Raw genomic sequence first — 21,096 nt, 5'->3', positions numbered from 1 at the left:
GAAGTCTACAGCCAGAAATCAAGTCTGATAGGGGAGTAGGTAACTTCTTCATTGCTAATATACTGGGAAATCTGCTGTGATCTACGTAGATATAGCTAAAACATTCTTCAAACATCTAAAGTGGAAACTCTTAATTTAAAAGAATATAGATTTCTCTGTTTAATAATTATTATGATTATTATGGTTATGATTAGTATGAGTAAAGACACATCCTGTAGCTATACATGATCAATACATAATTAGATGATAATCTAACAGTGATCTAAAACTATTTTTAGGATCACAATTTGCATTCCAGTCATTAATATTCTAGTTATAACTGTACAGTAGTCTGGAGTCAGTGGAGTGTTGACTTGTTTGAACAATTTAAATTGGTGGTTTATCTGCAGCATACAGTAGGACACCCAATACTACAGCCTGGTATACTATACTATTCTCTTTGTTTGCTAGGACAACACCCAGTCAGAAAAGACAGAAGGCTCTGAAAATTTTTGCAGCACGGGACAGCCAGCTCTGTGGCTTTCACACCTCCATGGCACTCCATCACACACGCACGCACGCACGCACGCACGCACGCACGCACGCACGCACGCACGCACGCACGCACGCACGCACGCACGCACGCACGCACGCACGCACGCACGCACGCACGCACGCACGCACGCACGCACGCACGCACGCACGCACGCACGCACGCACGCACGCACGCACGCACGCACGCACGCACGCACGCACGCACGCACGCACGCACGCACGCACGCACGCACGCACGCACACAAAGCAAAGCCTTCAGCTGCTGTTACACGGTCACGCTGCCCAGTGGCCAGCACTGGGGCACCTGTGCACTACTCAGGTGCTATATATGAGTCAGCGCAGACATGCCCTCTTGGGGCAGGACCAGCGTTGAAATCGGGTCGGGTCATCCAGGTCACATTTTCTCCGGGTCATCCGGGTCTGACCCGGATTGGATCACGTGAGAAACGAAATTGTTCGTTTGACTACGTGGAACTTATAAACGCTATCGCGTAGCTCTTTCGTGAGCCACGCCCACTTATCGCATTACCGACATATGTTCAGCCACGCCTATTTGTTAGTAAGTGCAGTATGTAGCACGAAACTGAGGGTATCTATGGTGAGGGGTAGCTATTGTCAGTAGGTGAAGACCTTTTTTTTTTTGGTCATCAACCTTCTTAAACACTGGAGCCACGTCTGCTAGTTTCCAATCATTAGGAACTATACCTGTGTCCAAGGATTTCTGAAACAATACCGCGCTAAAGGTTTTGACAATTCAAGAGCTGCTTCTTTGAAAAAACGGGGAAGCCAACCATCTGGACCGGGTGATTTATTAGCATCTAAGTGACATAGCTTGTCATAAATATCGTTATCAGAGATCTGAATATCAGCCATTGGTACATCATTAAATACATCAGGTAAAGAAGGCATATTTCTTAAATTTTCCTGGGTAAAAACACTTGCAAAATACTCATTAAGAACATTAGCTTTATCTAGATTTGTAACAGCTTCTCCATTATCACTAGTCCTTAAAGTATCCACAGGTAATCTAGTCTTCATTTTAGAATTGACATATTTCCAAAATACTTTTGGATTGACCGTAAACTCCCATCTAATTACAGACCGATTAGTTTGACTCCACTGATTTGCAAGGTATTGGAATCAGTGATCAGAGATAAAATGTTTGACTATCTATTTAGGAATAATCTATTAGCTAATGAACAGCATGGTTTTATGCCAATACGCTCCTGTGTTACACAACTTTTAACTGCACTACATTACTGGACTGAATCTCTTGAGAAAGGTGTCCCTGTTGATGTACTGTATTTGGACTTCAGTAAGGCCTTTGACTCTGTCCCACATGAAAGATTACTTTTAAAACTTGAAGTTTATGGCATACAGGGAAAAGTTCTGCAGTGGATTAGATCTTTTCTCTCTCAAAGGAAACAGGCTGTTGTGATTAATGGTGTTAAATCAGCTACAAGTAATGTGATCAGTGGTGTGCCTCAAGGATCTGTGATTGGCCCTCTTTTGTTTTCAATTTATGTCAATGATCTTCCCAGTGTAGTATCATCCCAAGTGTTGTTGTTTGCTGATGATGTTAAGTTGTTTTGCCCAATTGTAAACCAGCAGAGTACATTCAATTGGAACAAGATCTCTTATTACTAAAAGAGTGGTCAATGAAGTGGTTGCTGAATTTAAACATTGTTAAGACATTTGTTATGCATCTGGGTAACTCTAACCCATGTCATATACATATTATATGGATGGGCAACCCCTACAGGTAGTATCAGAACATCAAGACTTAGGAATAATAGTGGATTCTAGCTTAAAGTTCCATAGCCAAGCAACCTCTGCTATAAACAAAGCCAATCGTGTATTGGGATTAATCAAAAAATCATTTAACACTCTAAATAGAAAGACCCTTCCAATACTCTACAAGGCTCTGGTAAGACCTCACCTTGAATATGCTAATGTTGTATGGGGACCCAATTATATTGGAGATTGTGACAGGATGGAGAGAGTGCAAAGAAGAGCCACTAAATGTGTTCAGGATCTGTCCAGTTTGGAGTATGATGAACGTCTGGTTACCCTCAAGCTTCCTACATTGTCATATCGAAGGCATCGTGCTGACATGATTATGGTATATAATATCTTACAAGGGAATGTTAATCTTCAACCTGAATTATTTTTCCACCTGAATTTGTTAAGTGCCACAAGGGGACATGACTTCAAACTTTTTAAACCTCATGCCCAAAAGAATGTTCGAAGTAAATTCTTTTCAGTAAGAACCATCAATTCATGAAATAATTTACCCAATTATGTAGTGTCGTCTAATTCTACTGACAACTTTAAAATTTTGATTGATAACTTTTATTCTTAATGTAATTGTTTTCAGTGTAACGAGCAGGACTCACAGGCATAATGCCTTTTTCTCTGTATTTAATAATAATAATAATAACCTACAGCTAGGCTGAAGTTGCAATATTTACTCAACACGAATTGAACGCTCAAAATGTAGACTCGTTCGCTCAGCCGAGACACGTCTCGGCTTTAATTAATCCGGGTCACATCCGGGTCAATCCGGGTCAGTGGGTCATCCGGGTCAGCAGTAGTGACCCGGTTTCAACGTTGGACAGGACTAGTAACCCGCAGGAGGCTGTACCATGTCTCACAGGTAAAGGTGTGGGAACCAGAAGTCCCATGTACTTGGACCACTAATGCACCTATCAATGTTAAGCCCCACTACCCCCCTCCCTGGCTTACTAGGGGATCAGTGGGGGATTTTGACCTGATTTGATCTGAAACTCTGCCCCACTAGTGGGGCATTTGACCGCTCGAAATTTTAGGCGTTTGTTTTAATTTGCAAGCTAAAGGAATTGACCTGTTTCCTAAAGTACCTAACAGCCATACTACATGGAGATTTGACCACTAGTCGTTCCCCCATGGGTGGAGAATTTGATTTTTCAAAAAGTCAAATCCCCACCATTTCCCCCACTACGCCCGGGAGGGGGTAGGTGGGGGATAACATTGATAGGTGCATAACTGCTATATGAGACACGGACAGTTAAGCATTTCTTCCCCAGTTTACACCAAGCCGGTACCCATTGATGTTACAGCTGGGTGGGCTGCTTCCCCAGCTGGCACCAGGCCACCAGGTCCCCATTTTACGAGCCATTTTAACAGCTGGGTAGACTGGAGCAATGTGAGTAAAGTTTCTTGCTCAAGGAAACAACAACAACAACACTAATGGCCCAGCTGGGAATCAAACCTGGAACCTTTCGATTACCAGGTGGGCGCCCTAGCCACTTGGCTATGCTGCCCCCCCCCCCCCCCCACACACACACACACACACACACACACACACACACACACACACACACACACACACACACACACACACACACACACACACACACACACACACACACACACACACACACACACACACACACACACACACACACACACACACACACAAAGCAAACCAATTAGCACGCGCCGCGCCCGAGACTTTTCAGCTTGTAATTCATATTTATTCGAAGATTTCGTATTTAAATTACAATTATTTACTCCTCTTGTCTCCAGTACTTGAAGCGTTTACTTTCTCGTTACCCCGGTGAAGTATCTGTGTATTGAATATTAGTGTGGAGTGTCAGACAAACCGTCCAGGTAGAGCTAGCTGGAACAGTTGTCTCGTGGTTCTTGGTGGCGTCCGAGAACGGGTCAGGCATGACATAGATATACAATACTTTATTTCGCCTATAATATGTCAGGAACAAGAGCATTGACTGTGGCACTGGGAGTATACATCGCTGCCGTTTTACTGTTCATCACAGCAAATACGTTTCGACGTAGACAGAGTGACTACGTGATGGTACAAAACGATGCTCCTTTACAATTGACCAGTGTTACAATGAAGTTGTCGAGCAATACACTGGCCACCACTAAGGTGTGGACAGAGGTCAAACCAGTTGTTAAAACGACTGTCAATGCTGCCACTGAAAGCAAAGATCATAATAATGACCGGCCTAAATATCAGTCAGTGATGTGCCAAAATATTCCTCAGTCGTCATACCCATTCTGTGATGCTTCCCTGGACTTTGTGAGTCGAACCAACGATTTATTGGAGCGTCTAACTCTGGCAGAGCTTATTGGACAAACTTCAACAATAGCACCAGCTATTTCTCATCTTGGAATTAATGCGTACAACTGGAGGTCAAATTGTTTACATGGTTGGTCCAAATCAGGCGGTAATTGGTCAGAGAAGTTGTACTGGACAGTTTTTCCATCCCCGATTTCTCTCGGCGCAACATTCGATGTAAAACTGCTCCGCAATGCTGGAAAGATTACCTCAGATGAAGGAAGAGCCCTACACAATGTCATGTTACAAAATTTTGCAGGTGAAACCACAGAAGCTGCCGGGTTAAACTGTTTTTCACCAAATGTTAATCTTTTTCGTGATCCACGTTGGGGTAGAGGTCAAGAGACATATGGAGAAGATCCATATTTGTTGTCAATGTTAGGAGTGGCTTATACCCGAGGACTTCAGGAAGGTACAGATAGCAAGTATCTCAAAGTGGCAGCTTGTGCTAAACATTATGCAGTTCACAGTGGTCCTGAGGATGTAAGACTTGGCTTTGTAGCTAACGTTAGTCTTTACGACTTGTACGACACTTACTTGCCAGCATTTCAGTCGCAAGTTTTGGCAGCCAAAGTTGCTCAAATAATGCCAGCATATAGTGGAGTGAGGGTTCCTGGTCTATCAGATGATGGAGCACCAGACTGTGCCAACAAATACTTATTGAAGAAGGTCCTACGAGAGGAGCTCAAAGCCCCGAATATTTCAGTGTGCTCTGATAATGGAGGTGTGTGGTTTCTTACAAAATACCAAAAGTTTGTTAACTCAGATGAACTTGGTGCTGCCATGTCAATGAATGCTACAACTGACCTAGACTTAGGTCATGATAACATCTTTCCTGACCATCTTCAAAATGCAGTCGACCATGGTTTGGTGAATGAGAAGACCATCAGAGAAGCTGTTTGGAGGAGTTTCTATCTTCGTATGAGAATAGGAGACTTTGATCCACCATCAAAAGTGAGCTATCAGTCAATTGGACAAGATCACCTTGACACTGCTGATAACCAAGCTGTGAACTTGAAGGCTGCAATCAAGTCAATTGTCCTACTTAAAAACAGCAATTACTTTCTCCCTCTATTGCCGACTTCCTTGAAGAAGGTGGCCATTATTGGGCCAAACATTAATGCTGTTTCATTATCGAATTACGAAGGAATTCCCTCCAAAGTTGTGACCATAGACGAAGGAATCACTGCTGCTCTGGGTAGTGGAGTATCCGTGTCTTCTGCTAAGGGATGTACCACTGTCAAGTGTCCTCATAAAACAGGTTAGTTTGTTACACACAATTTAATACAACAGGGACAATTTAGTAGGATAAATTTTCTGTGAGAAGGTATTTATAGTAAGTAAGCAGTTGGTAGATTTATGATTCTCCATTGCATAACAGCTAAAATGCTCTCTGTGGCTTCGTTAATAAGGCCACCTCATTGTTGGGCCATATTAATACCAATGGTGAGCCTGTTGATGAGGTTTCTCTGTAGTATAATATTATTACCAATTGTATAATGATTAATTACCTGAATGGCTCAGATCACAGAGTGATTGCCAGCTATTCTGGATTACATGAGGAATGTGAGGTGAGCATATCAACGTGTTTGGCCTAGTTTCTTGTACTTCAGCAAGTTTTTGTAGGATCCAAAAAGGAAAAAGGAAGTGACGTCACTCCCACTGCCATATAAGTACTGCCACGTGTTCACACTAATCGGCCTTTTGCGGTTAGCTGATTGGAGTTAGGTTACTGACAAGGGAGACTCTGCTCTCTATGTACCAAAATAGGAGACTCTGCTCCTGCAGGTGAGCCTAAGCATTATCAATGGGTAAGGGATGGGTGGGACGTTGATATGCTCACCTCACATTCCTCATGTAATCCAGAATAGCTGGCAATCACTCTGTGATCTGAGCCATTCAGGTAATTACATTTCGGAATGCTCGGATCACATATCAACGTGATGTTTGTAGAGAATCTGTTGAGGAAGTGGACAGCACTGCTTGTCCCACCTGGTTGCTGTTACCTGGTTTGTAATAAAACCGTTCAAAAACAGATTCCGACCTCCAATCAGCGGCCTCCATTATTTGGTTTGTTGTAATTCCAGCTGATGCTGCTGCAGTAGCTGAAGCACTTCTCACTGAATGTGACTTGAAGGTGTCAGTATCTACACCAGCTAGCTTTAGCAAGGTAACTATCCATCTGGCCACTGAAGATGAAGATATTGGGTTGTGAGGTTTTATAAAGGAAAGAAGTAACTTCTCCTTCCCCTCGCCTCTGAAGGACTCTGTCCTTGCTACGTAGACTTGCACGGCCTCCTTTGGGCATAGCCTTTTGTCAGAAGAGAATGAAGGAAAGGTGAATGGTTTAAGTGGCCTGGATGGCCGAGACTGTTTTGATAAACAGACTGGGTTGAATTGTATACCATCTGGTAACACTCTCATAGCTTTCAGGCTTAGGTTAGATAAATCATTGGACCTTGAAGGTCTCGTTAGGGCCAGTAATACTACTAGTTTGAGTGACAACGATTTCAATGATAAGGAGTCATTATCACCCAAGGCAACAATGTAGGATGTGACTTTGGACACTTCCCAAGTAGAGGTGTATTTAGGTAAAGGGGGTCTCTTGTTGTAAGCCCCTTTGAGCACTCTTACAATTGTAGGGTGTTGCCCAACTGACTGGCCGTCAACTTTCTCATGAGTTGAGGAGATAGCTGAACGGTAAGAATTTAATGAGCTGTATTGGTAACCTTGTTCATAGAGCTCTGCTAAGAAATTGGCTACGTCACTTATAGGACCTGAAAATGGATTTCTATTCCGTTCACCACACCAACGGGCCCATTTACCGAAAGAGGAGTTGTATGACTTGGTGGATTTGTCTCTCCATGATGAGAGGACGAGGTCTGTAGCTGACTGAGAAAGGTGGCTGCTTTCACATTGTTGGCGGATATAACCCACGCGGCTAGCTGTGGGATGATGTCTGGTAGATTGTTCCAACACACTGGCTGTATTGTGTCTATTGACTGTGGTATAAGAACTGGCACTCTGACCAGCATTTGGAGGAGCATTGGGTACCATGCTTGGGCTTTCCAAACTGGTGCTACTAGTACCAGCTCTTGAACTCCTTGGGAGTATACAAGTGACAGGACTCTGCCTATCAGGCCCCAGGGTGGATTGGCATACAGTTTCCCTGGAAGTGAGTTCCAATCCTGAGTAAACGCATCTGTGGCCACTGCTAGAGGGTCTGGTTTCCAGCTCACATACACTGGGAGCTGTGATGATAGCCTGCTTGCAAACAGGTCTGTGGACAGTGGTCCCAGTAGCTGGTTGATTTTCTGGAATAAGATTGGAGACAGCATCCACTCTGACCTGTCGGACCATGATCTGGACTCCTTGTCCGCGATCGTATTCAGAACTCCTGGTAGGTGCTGAGCTTGAAGGAGGATGTTCTTCTTCATGCACCACAGCCACAGGTCCTTTGTAAGTTGTGACAGCATTGGTGACGCTGTCCCCCCCCCCCTTCTGTTGATATAGGCGACAGCCGTGGAATTGTCCAGCCGCAGGAGAATTGAGATGCCTGACTTCTCCTTTGCGTATGTCTGGACTGCAAGTGTGGCAACTAACAGCTCTAGGCAATTGATGTGGAGGGATTGTTCGGCTGGGGACCATGGGCCACTGGTCTGAACACTGTTGCAGGTTGCACCCCAGGCCAGTAGGGAGGCATCTGATGTTATTGTCATTGATAATGCCTGGGTGATCAGGCTTCTTCCATTCCAAGAGGTGAGGTGGAGTTCCCACCACTGAAGATCTTCCAGTGCCTGGGTGGATAGCTGGACTACAGTCTGGTAGTTTTGCTGGCTGTCTGATAGGGCTTGCTTCAGACAGATTTGTAGTGAACGACAAAATAGGGGGGCCATTTGCAGGGCTGGGGTAGTCGCATTTAACTTCCCAAGGAGCTGGGAGAGTAATTGGGCTGATGGCTGTTTTATGGATAGCAGTCGGTGGACTTCCTGTCTGATCTTTTTGATCTTCTCCCCTGGCAATTTCAGGTCCATTGACACTGAGTTCACCATCATTCCCAGGAATTCTATTTCTTGGGATGGACGCAGAATAGATTTCTTGCTGTTGATAATGAACCCCAAGTTCTCTAGGAGGAACGTCGAGACCTGGACGTGCTCCAAAAGCTTCTGCTTGGAGCTTGCCATCAATAACATGTCGTCCATGTAAATTACCATCCGGATGCCGAGGGATCTGAGCATTTCCACGGATGGCTTGAGTATCTTTGTAAAGACCCTCGGGGCTGTGCAGAGACCAAAGGGAAGACAGTTGAATTGAAACGTCTTTCTCTCCATCTTGAAGAGGAGTAAATGGCGAAATTGTGGGGCTATTGGGACCATGAAAAAGGCATCTTTCAGGTCTACTTTGGCCATCCAGTCGTTTCTCCTCAGAAGAGCTTTGACTGTGTGTAGCCCCTCCATTTTGAAATGCTCTGATTTCACAAATTTGTTTAGGTGTTTCAGGTTGATGATGGGTCTCTGACCCCCATCCTTCTTGGGCACTATGAACATGTTGGAGTAGAACCCCTCTGTTGGAGTTGGGATTTGACTGATGGCCTGCTTCTGAAGGAGGGATTTTATCTCTTCCTCCAATGTTGCAGTGTCCTCTGTGGACAGATGGGGGTTGCAGGGAGGAAAATGTTGGTAGGGAGTGGAAGCTAGGGGGATGTGATAACCCTCTATTACTGTCTGGATGACCCATGGCTCCTGAGTTAGAGCCTCCCAGTTTGACCTGAATAGGCTGATCCTGCCAGCAAAGGTCTGACTGGACTGACAAATGGTCTCTGCCATTGGTGATATGCCTCTCTGAGACAGCTGAGTCCATGGTGGATTCTCTAGTGATAAGGAGAGATGCACTACTGGTAGTCCCAGGATGGTGTATTGGGTTGGCCCTGTCACTGGTTGAATTGGCTTCTCTGAAGCCTGCTGATTGTTCTCTGAGATGTTCAGTGTGACCTCTGACATCTGTTGATTGGGGGGCATCTGTACTTGCTTGGTGTTCTCTGACACTGGTTGTGTTAGTGTGCACTCTGTCACCTCTGAGGTCACTGGGTGTGTCAACACCCTGGCTTCCCTGATAGTGGACCCTAGACACCTGCTCTGGGTGTCGTTTACAGCCCTTTGAACTATCATACTGCTTAAAACATTTAATGGTTTGTTCAAACAACATACATTGTCTATGGTTGGGTATGTTTTCCTGCCTGGGGTTTTCTCTGACCCCTGCCTCTGCCCCTGCTGCTGCCACCACCACGGGACTGTTGGTGGTGGCTCTTCCGAAAAGACTGGCTTCATCCATAGGAGCTGGTCAAGGAGGATTGCTTCAGATTTCTTATCGCCTCCATGTGTTCTTTCATCTTTATCTGAAAGGAGGAGCCAAATAGGAAGGGGGCAGCATCTTTAAAAGTGTCTTCATCCTCGACGAGGGTAGATAGTTCTTTGTTTAAACACGCAGAGGCTTTCTGTCGTCGTTGAGATGAAAGGTGAGCAGACGCGTTGCCAATGAGCTTGAGTGCTTGTTGCGCAGACTCTGCTGCATCTTTGGGGGTAAGAGTACCCGCTCGGGCTGACTCTAGCATGTTGACTAGTGGGACGGCAGCATCCAGCACGTAGCCTTGCGTTCCAGCAATACCCCTGTCGGTTGCTTTAGCTGCTGGCGACATTCTGGATTGAATTGTGGGGTCCAGTTTAGGCACCTTTGTGAAAGGCGTATCGGGGATCGGTTGCTTTCTTTTGAGGCTCTTCCTTTTCGCTGGTGGCAGCGAGTGGGAGAATGCATCCCGGACTATCTTGGCTGTGGTAGTCGATAGTGCTCTCGAGTCTCCATCCTCGGAGTCTGAGTCGGGCTGCCAGTATATTTGCTGGTTGTAGTCTGGGACTTCCTCTTCTCGCTCTCCCCAATCACGCGTCGCGGTGGTTGGGTCTGTTTCCTCGTGGGGAATGTCCTCTGTATGGGGCTCTGCCCCGTCGGCTGTGTCACGGACGTTGACGTTGAGGAGGCTGTGCTGCTCGGTCTGGGACGGCTCTGAGAGGAGGCTCTGCTCCTCGGACGGGACGATCGACGTGGTGGGGAGACTCTGCTCCCGGGCGGTGGTCACGGTCTGTAGAGTGGAGGGGCTCTGCCCTTCTATTACAGCGACTCTTGAAGAGATGTCTCCGAGTTCATCGAAAATTGAAGCGTGGTTTGCAGCAATTTCCTTATGCAGGGTCTCGACCAGGGATGACAGCTGCGATGACTCCTGGGGAGGATTTCGACTGTGTCGACGATGGTGACGGTGCTTCTTGCGGTGCCGGCGTCGAGAAGAATCGCTTGAAGACATGATTGAATACGGATCCTACTTTCGTTTGCTGAGCAAAAAAAAGGCCGATTAGTGTGAACACGTGGCAGTACTTATATGGCAGTGGGAGTGACGTCACTTCCTTTTTCCTTTTTGGATCCTACAAAAACTTGCTGAAGTACAAGAAACTAGGCCAAACACGTTGATATGTGATCCGAGCATTCCGAAATGTAATTTTAAAGGCAGTTCCTTTGTTTGTATGCATTTTAAAGTCACCACTACAAACTTTTATCCTTTGTTTGTGTTGTGTCTGTAAAAGTGTTACTGCAATGCACTTCAATATTCTAATGTGGTTAAATGCCTTTGTCATTGAGTTATAATTCACATGCAACTGGTCCATATTTGTATGTGTACATTTTGCATGCTGGTGTTCATGAATTCTTCCTTCTTCTTTGTTGCCCCCATGGTCTTCCTAATTGGAAGGGTTACTAGGCAACAGCAAAGTGGACAGTCACGCTACCAGTACACACCGGGTTTACTGGTAATGGTTATGGCGTAGCTACACAGAAACCAAAAGTCCCATTGTTGAACCCCAGCAACAGCATGCACCCTGGCATTGTAAAATCATTCACCTATCCTCAATGCAGAGATCAAGGTGTGTCCATGTACGGTACCGCTTAAATGTAATTTTGTCTCATGAGAGTGCAAGCGATTAAAAAACGAGTTAATTAAAGGCATGGTACCCATTCTGCTCACGATTATTATTCACTCGCGAGCAGAATGGGTGCCATGCCCTTTAATTAGCTCGTTTTTTAATCACTTGCACTCGTGCAAGACGATGTTACCTTTGAGCGGTACTGTAATACCATCAGGCAGCTTCCTGGACTTGACAGACAATAACCCAACCTTGTGATCATTGTAAAGTACCATTACCCATGAGTTACCTCATGGAGGTGCTGACTAACAAGTACGCGTGCACACACACAACAACACACATACACATGCATGCATGCACGTACGCACACATACACACACACACGCACCTACCTTTTACTGCCTAGTTGACTGGGCCATTTGTTTACTACTCAGGTGCCTATGAGTCATATATTGCTAGCAAATCCTTGTAAGGGGCTGGGGTGGTATCCCACGGAAGTATGCCACGCCTTCATTTACATACATAACACCAGACATGCACATGCTGCATTTATGAATGTTGCACATATACGCACATGCATTATACTCTACATTCACTTGCATGTACACAGAATGATCGAAGGCCAGGTGAGAGCTTCCCTCCCTCCCCCCTCTTCCCACCAGGAGTGTGTATTGGCCATGGACCTTTTGTTGTCAAGGATACAGCTAAGCATCATGTTTATGTTACTGTATGCACTGTTGTGGCTTGTAAAGCTAACGCAAGTGAACACTTTTACCGTATCTGATCCATAAGACTAATTTTATGAACTCTTGTTAATTTGACCGTATATGTGAAATATAGCTTTCCCATTTATATTTAAAAGTTACTAATTTAAAAGTGAAGTAGGGATCCCAGTGATAAAAAGTAGTGTTGAAACCCAAGTGATAAAAAGTAATGAAACAAGAGATGAATGATGGTATACAGCATATAGCTCTGTGAGAAAATCCCTACATTGGCATGTTATAATAATAGCTTTGTTCAGTGCCAAAGTAGGGATTTTCCCACCGAGCTATGCTGTAATACCATCATTCATCTCTTGTTTCACTACTTTTTATCGCTTGGATCCCTACATATACTTCATTTTAAAACTAATAATTTAATATACTGGTGTGACCATTCTATTAGAGTGACTGCTGTGTTAGAGTATCTCAAGTCAGCCTTTCTAAACCAATAATGGGATGTGGTCATCGTGTTCATGTAAATACATGTAGATTGTTAAGAGGTGTGGTTTCTGTACTTCATTGGTATTATTCAACCAAGATTGTTAATGGGTGTGGCCTTGAACCTATCGTGAAGTTACAGGTATCTACTAGGTGTCCAGTACCTTTTGTAGTAGTGTACATGCTGTAAATAATAGTTGTAGCATCTAAATACAAGTACACGAAAAAAATTGGAATTTTCAACTAGTAGGGACCATAGCACATCGATAAAAAGTACTGAAACAAGCTTGAGTAGTGCATGATGTTAAATCACAGTAAAACAATAAGAAGTGTTATATCCCTACTGTACTCAAGATACCATAACGGAAATGCACAGTAGGGACATAACACTCCTTATTGTTTTACTGTGATTTAACATCATGCACTACTCCAGCTTGTTTCAGTACTTTTTATCAATGTGCTATGGTCCCTACTCTAGTTGAAAATTCCAAATTTTTAAACCAGGCGCGTGCCCACAGCTGGCCGAAGGCCGGCTGTGGGCACACACCTGGTTTACTGAAATCGTTTTCGTAAAAGTGTGTGTGTACTAGGGCTGAGCGATACTACCGTTTTAGCGATATATCGCGATATTTTGAAAGTATCGATATCGCGATGTTTTGTTATTAACTATCGTGATACCATGCCTGTACATTACTGTCATTAAAAATCCATTTGTTATGCAGTACTTGGCTAAGAATCCTTGTAAATGATAAAGTCCACCCATCTGGTTTCCCCTGCAGAGAGGTGTGAACACCATAACAACTTCAAAGCATGTGTTACAATAACTGTTACTGTAAACAAGGATGATAGTGGCTAGTTTGCTATCACCTATAAGGATTTCCTGCAGGAATGCTGAGCAATACACTATGTGGCACCAGCTATGATTGACTTATTTGTAAGTATCGTGAACTATTCAGTATCGTGAATAGTGACTTTAGTATCGATCGTGATACTAAAATGGCAGTATCGCTCAGCCCTAGTGTGTACCTATCTACCTATGTTTGTCCATACGCACCCACATGAGCAAAATCGTTTAATAACGGTAAAAGCAGCTTTTATGTAAGAAGTAAAAGTGAAATGAAGTCTGTATTAAACTTCTGCACAGGTGAACTTTGCTCTGAGGTGGTTTCTTTTTGGCGGACTGAAATACGGGTGTGGCGACTTTCCTCAGACTACCTTCCCCTTGAGGTTTTCAGGCATTTAGCAACTGAAAAACAACGGTGCAGGCCTCGTACACTACCAGGAATAGCCTATCACTTCGAGTTGAAAGGGGGTGTATCCCTTACGTACGCGAACGAAAATGAAGAGCAGCTTTGAGGCTTTGTCGAGAGAATTTGTGGGAAAAAACACGTTAGTCACACTATAAAACAGTTTAGAAGATAGTTCTGTACGTAATATGTTGGTAAAAGCGGTTTGTTTAACAAATGCTTCCTTAGCAGTGCATAGCAACGTAATTGAACGAATTATGAATATTTCATGAATTATGAAATACAAGAATTAGCTAATAATATTATTGCACAACCCAAAACTACCCTATTGTAAAGTAGTAATACATAGTTGGTTAATTCATAGTAGCATATACTGTCTATAGTTAATTCCAGATGAGTTAGCTAGCTGCATGGCGCCTGGTTTTTAGAAGTAGCACAACATCAACTTGTTTCATGTACTTGTTTGTTAACTTTTTTTGTAAATAATTGTATTATGACTGCTGGTGAACCCACGCATACTGTATTTGAAATGGTGTCGCGTGCCCCAATTTTATTAATTATCATTTGAAAAGTGAAGTATCCATTACGCTTTGCTGTCGGTTATGTTCAACCCGTTACACAGCAATACAAATCAAGAATTGTTTGAAAACCACCTCCGCAATCAAATAGCCACTATGAAAAATATGGAGGATTTCCATTTCGAAGGGAAACCATCACGTGCTACCGCCAAATTGACGCCTTTCCCTGTCAGCAAAGATGAATGGGAGACACTGGTAAGTCCATGAAGAATACATTGCACGTACTGCAGTATGCCAAAAGGCACCTGCCGGGCTGAAACGATGTTGAACAGTGAAAAAATCAAGCCCGTAGCTTTGGCTATTATTGAGTTACAAAAGCATCAGTTACTTACTCAGTCAGCCAGTAGAAAATTCTGTCGAATAAAAACTTTCTAATATTCTGTAGCAACTTGTTGAAAGTGTTTTGGGTTGATCTGAAAGCTTGTTTGGGCTTAGTTTTACCTCACCAATACTGCCTCATCGTCGTCAGGGAAAATTGAGGCTGGTTTTGGGTGATGTTATTTCATGGGCTACGCCTACTCCTTTGTGGTCCCTACTGTACAGTTACTATCGTACTGTATGATACTGCTCAAGGAAAGTGTTAATACAGAAAATTAACACCTGGATATGGTTAAATGGTGTCGGCCAGAAGATTAAAGGCACAGGGGGCACACACTTGTCGGAACCCCCAAGAGGTACATCCCACTGGCGAGTTTGTTATTGTGACGTATACTGGTGGTCGGTCACTGCTTTGTTTTACCTCCAGCCTTATGACTGTGGTCAGGCAGGCAGGCAGGCAGATGAAAATTTTGAGTTTCGCCAACTTTTTAAATTCTATATCTGGTCACCTGTTGGTATTAATGTTGTATTTGGTGTTACTGTAGATAAGCTAATATTATTCATAAAGGTGATTTTCATCACGTAAGATGTTTTTAGAATGATTTTTATGCATGCATTATTTTAGACAGTGTGTATCATTTTAGGGGCAACCTCTACTTAAGCAGTACTACTGTACTGTGTGATACCTTCATATCCTAATTATTCATGTCTAAATGAGGTATTAAAAGAATACTGTGCATGCTATGAAGTCATTAAAGTACATCATTACGAAGTTGATAGTGTAACAATAATGAAGTGATGGCTGAAGTTTCTAGAACATGCATACTCTTACTGCTGTTAAAGGATAGCAAAATGCAGCTATATACTAGTTAAAGCACCACCACGAGTGCAATACAGAAAAAATAGCATGAAGGCATGGACGAGAGACTAATACAACATGATTTGAATGCACGAGTGTAGTGTTACTTTAACTGGTTTAAAGTGCTTTTTGGTCGTCTTTGTTTGGAGTGTTCTTGAACCACATCAGTTTTCAGCCTCCAGACAATTGATATGTGTCTATATAGCACAAGTTTGGTCAGAAAACAAACAGATAGTATCATTTTGGCTACTTCTGGTGATTTAAAATATTGTACACGTGATCAACAGTGCTGTATTTTCTATACACAGTGCTGTATGGAAATAATAGCACTCTTATTTGTTTGATCTTCAGCCATGCAAGTGCTTTAAATGTAATTAATGCTGTACACGCCAACTAGTGCCCATACAACTAGGCTTCATTATCAAGATCTCTTGTTATCAAAGTGGTTAGAAAAATATGCATGTTAGCCACTTGTGTTAAATGGCTTGAAGCCCAAAGCCAATAACTCAATACATGTGTAAATATCTAGGGACATACTGCAGATTCCTCTGTTGCATGTGCAAAAAGAATGTGTCACCATTTACGATAATCTTGCACTAAGTTGAGATGCAGAGCATTTAATTGCCATGTTACTGAAAGTTACTTGGACTCTTCATACTCAGTATTATGGTAATAATAGGTACAGCTATCACTGTGGCAAGTATAATACTGTTTGACCTGCTAATACTTCAAAATCAGATTAGTATATCATGTTGTGCTATTGAAACTTATACTATGGTCTTGTTCTGTCTTTGTAGTGGTAAAATTTTCTAAAGAATAGATGGGCATGTGTACGTGCGTGGACTTGATGTCCACTGGGGAACCAGCCCACCCATCTTTAACAGCAACAAGTATCTTGGAAAAGCAAATGCCTACGTACCTACGTACATATGTACGTGCTTACATTCATACATACATACATGCATGCATACATACATACATACATACATACATACATACATACATACATACATACATACATACATACATACATACATACATACATACATACATACATACATACATACATACATACATACATACATACATACATACATACATACATACATACATACATACATACATACATACATACATACATACATACATACATACATACATACATACATACATACATACATACATACATACATACATACATACATACATACATACATACATACATACATACATACATACATACATACATACATACATACATACATACATACATACATACATACATACATACATACATACATACATACATACATACATACATACATACATACATACATACATACATACATACATACATACATACATACATACATACATACATACATACATACATACATACATACATACATACATACATACATACATACATACATACATACATACATACATACATACATACATACATACATACATACATACATACATACATACATACATACATACATACATACATACATACATACATACATACATACATACATACATACATACATACATACATACATACATACATACATACATCCATGCATACATACATACATACATACATATGTACATATGTATACACAGAAAAAGTACTGTAAAATTTTCAACTACCACAGTCACTGGGTCACCTATGCCCTACTCAGGTATTATGATGCAAATCCTCCTGGGACAGGACTGGGAGGCTATACCGTGTCTCACCCCTGTAAGTAGAGATTTTCCCTCTCAGCTACCATCATTCACTATTTTTTATCGCTGAAACCCTACTACATTTTTAACTTAATAATTTTTGTTGCATTAGTTTGTTAACTTTTATGTTAGAGAGCATAGCTATAAAATAAACATGTTGCTGTGACTGCTGTATTAGAGTATCTTGATCTTGCTACTCAGCTACACAGTAGATTATGCTGGGAGTGTGGCACAATACCTTGTTTTCTATGGAGCTAGATCATTGAAGGCTCACACTGATTATTAGAGGTGTGTTACATGTTCTGATCATTTAAGGGGGTGTGGTGCATTGCAGTTGTTTTACAAGCCTAGCTTACTGATACTACCCGGGATTCTACAGTCCATTAAGCATTTCAAATAATTTTGTGGCATCTAAACACGCTCCTTCAAGAAAGTGTCGATGCAGAAAATTAATGCCTTCATATGGTTTCCTGGCATGAAGAAGATAACGATTCAATTGAAGATAAAAGGAATGGTAAAGCGCAGAAGGTAGACGTCTGTCCATTTGTTGGAACCACAAAAGGCAGTGAGTTTGTTGTTGTGGCATAAATCCTGGCTGTTCACTGTTTTGTTTGGCCTTTAGCCTTGTGATTATAGTCAGTGGGGCAGGCAGACCAAATTATGGTTTTTAAAATCCAGACGCATGTAAGTGATTTATTGTTTTTAATGCTGTTTTTGATGTTGAATGGAGTAAGATTATTGGGCGATAATATTATTCGTTGTGTACAACTATAATGGTTTTTAGATGCAGGATTTTTAGTGGCATGCGTCACTTTAGGTCAACCCTACTAAACAGAATGGTACTGTCTAATAATGTTTCAACATGTAACATGTTACAATAGTCGCTTTGTATCAGACTGCTTAATTGGAGTGTTTCAGTTATGTGTTGTCTATTAGGGTGTCTAGTCTAACATTGAGAGACGTGGTTATGTTGTTTCTTATAGTAATAGGCTTATCCTCCTGTGACTATATATTTTGTGAAGTGAATTTTATGCATGTGTGCATAAGCATGCATTCGTGGAGTGCATGTATGGTTTGTCTGCATGTACGTGCATGTGATATTGATTACCACTAAAATGGCTCTTTAATATACTAGTATGTATTGGCTAGTTTGTGTACCTGGTCTTTACAATGTGTAGGATTTGTTGAAGCAAGGGATGCAGCTAAGGATGCTGACTGTGTATTCATGGTGATGGGACTAGGTCAGTCTGTAGAGAAAGAGAGTAGAGACAGAACTGGATATCCATGCCGTTCATCAAACAGGTCTGCCATTGGTCTTCCTGGATGTCAACATGACCTGATATCAGCTATTGAAGAAGTCAATGACAATATTGTACTAATTCTATTGAATGGTGGACCACTGACAATAGTAGAAGAAGATCAGTCTGATAAAGTTCGTGCTATAGTAGAGGCATTTTATCCAGGACCACTAGGTGGTACAGCTGTAGCTAAAGTATTGTTTGGTGAAGTTAGTCCAGCTGGCAGAATGCCAGTAATGGTAGTAGAAAATGACAAAGATGTACCACCATCAGTTGACTACAATATGGTCACTAATCCTGGACGTACTTACAGATACTTTACAAAACCAGTCTTGTACCCATTTGGTTATGGACTCACATATGCACTCTTTGATTACAGCAGTCTTACCATCTCACCAAAAACTATTTCACCATGTGACAGTGTTTTAGTTTCATTAGATGTACAGAATACAGGCAGGATGGACAGTGACGAAGTTGTTCAGTTATATCTTACCACACCAACTGCTCCTGGTGTACGTGTACAACCTCAGTACAATCTAGTTGGCTTTAATAGAACTTACTTCACAAGTGGTACAGGTACAGTAATCAAGTTTGAGTTTACCATCCATGCTTACCTGATGACATCGGTGACACCAAATGGTAGTAGAGTTATAGTTCCTGGATCAAATTTTGTGGTTCATGTTGGTAATGCATCTCCACAGAAAAGTAACAAGAGTGTGACATTACTAAAAGACCAGTTTACTGTGACAGGAAGTGTGACAGATGTTACTAGCTGTCCTAACTCTGTACCACAATGCCTAGCTTGTTAAAATCACATGAGTACGATGCATGCTTTTTATGTACGTACTTTATATATATTTTTTACTAAATGGTCCCATAACAGGTAAAGGAGGGTTGAGTGGGGCACCTTCTATTACTGTATTGCATAGATGTGTCATGATCATCAAATTCATGGAAGCACACTGCATTTGTGCCTATCTTTTTCCACAGTATTTCGTATTATGGTATCACATGGTTAGCCCCTATTGTTTCATTGTTGAACTGGGAGGAAGCCTAATCCAATGATGAAGAAAAAAGAGTGGGTCAGGCAATGCCAAACTAATGATGTATAACTATATATACCACTTTCACACCTCACTTCAAAGGGAAGAGAAGGTGTATAAGTGGTATAATAGCACTGCTAGCAGTGCTCAGGAATGCAGTAACGAGAATAGGAGGTAGTATATACAAGTTATATCCCTCCTAGGAGTGATATAACTTGTATGTACTACCTCCTATTCTCATTAATGCATTCCAAGCATTCTCAGAAATCATTTGATTTCTTTGATGAAACTGTGTGATCTCCTCTCCTTTAATATAGCGACACTTCACAGGATCAATAGTGGATTTTAGTTTTTGTAAAGTGAGCCAAGGCATAGATCATGGACTTGGGGAAGAAGATAGTTCATTGTTTTACTGAACGAAGAAGGTCACAGGTTAGTTTATATTAAACATGTTACATTCAATAGTCACGTGGGGATGTCCCACAGACACTGGGTGTAGCGCTTAATTGATATGGCCATTAGTGTTAATAGTATTTACTTTAGTTTATTCATGGCTAGTAAAGTAAGTACTTTAGTGTAGTTGAATTTACATCGCCGTTTTGACACCTGGCGCGATGTCACACACGCGTAGTGACTGGGCGTGGCGCTTAATTGGCTAGGCCATTATAGCGCTGTAAACATATTCACTGCTTTAGTTTATTCATGGCTAGTATAGCAAGTACTTTATAGTACACTTAAGCTTCATTATGAGCTGTTCAGCTCGTATTTGGGCTTCCTGTGTTTAATTGCGTACCCACAATCGAAGCGATCTGCATGCTCGTGACGATACACTTACGTTCGGCCTCTCAGCAGTGCCTTGTCGTTGCTCTTACGACATTATCCACAATCGAAAGTCACATGGTCCCATATAAATACACTCGCAAAGCGTTCCAGCAGTTTCCATGTACACTTGCAGGTGATTCACCCAAGTGGAATATATAGAGCAGTTTCAAAACCATGGTAACCAAAAATTACGCAATGGACCACACCCAAATCGCCATGTTTTTGTACCAGATTGCTAGATGTTGCAAGTTGAATTCCTCGCTAAATCCATGCCAAGACTTATTAATACGTGAGTAAAATAGATGCCAGTGATAGAATAAAATGTGCAGGTGAGTTATTAGGCATTAAAAGATACGTACTGCCTCCCAACAGGGCAGTT

At 42.1% G+C, this 21,096-nt stretch overlaps 1 protein-coding gene across 1 annotated transcript; it reads left to right on the top strand.

Annotated features, from left to right (window-relative positions):
- Positions 1-4,075: 4,075 nt before the first annotated feature.
- On the top strand, positions 4,076-19,732 carry LOC136260931 (uncharacterized). The gene is made up of 2 exons (XM_066054846.1): positions 4,076-5,918; positions 18,733-19,732. Exons 1-2 carry the CDS (start codon positions 4,283-4,285, stop codon positions 19,659-19,661), a joined length of 2,565 nt encoding a protein of 854 aa, XP_065910918.1. The 5' UTR covers positions 4,076-4,282; the 3' UTR covers positions 19,662-19,732.
- Positions 19,733-21,096: the final 1,364 nt, after the last annotated feature.

This window comes from Dysidea avara, chromosome 7, assembly GCF_963678975.1.
Source record: "Dysidea avara chromosome 7, odDysAvar1.4, whole genome shotgun sequence".
In the NCBI taxonomy this organism is placed as follows: Eukaryota; Metazoa; Porifera; class Demospongiae; order Dictyoceratida; family Dysideidae; genus Dysidea; species Dysidea avara.
This window is presented reverse-complemented; position numbering and strand designations above follow the sequence as displayed.

What these genes read in the sequence shown, in the direction of transcription:
- LOC136260931 (XM_066054846.1), top strand. Translation starts at nt 4,283, where the DNA reads ATGTCAGGAACAAGAGCATTGACTGTGGCACTGGGAGTATACATCGCT. An exon ending in CAAGTGTCCTCATAAAACAG is followed by an intron (nt 5,919 to 18,732) that starts GTTAGTTTGTTA and finishes TACAATGTGTAG; the next exon opens with GATTTGTTGAAGCAAGGGAT.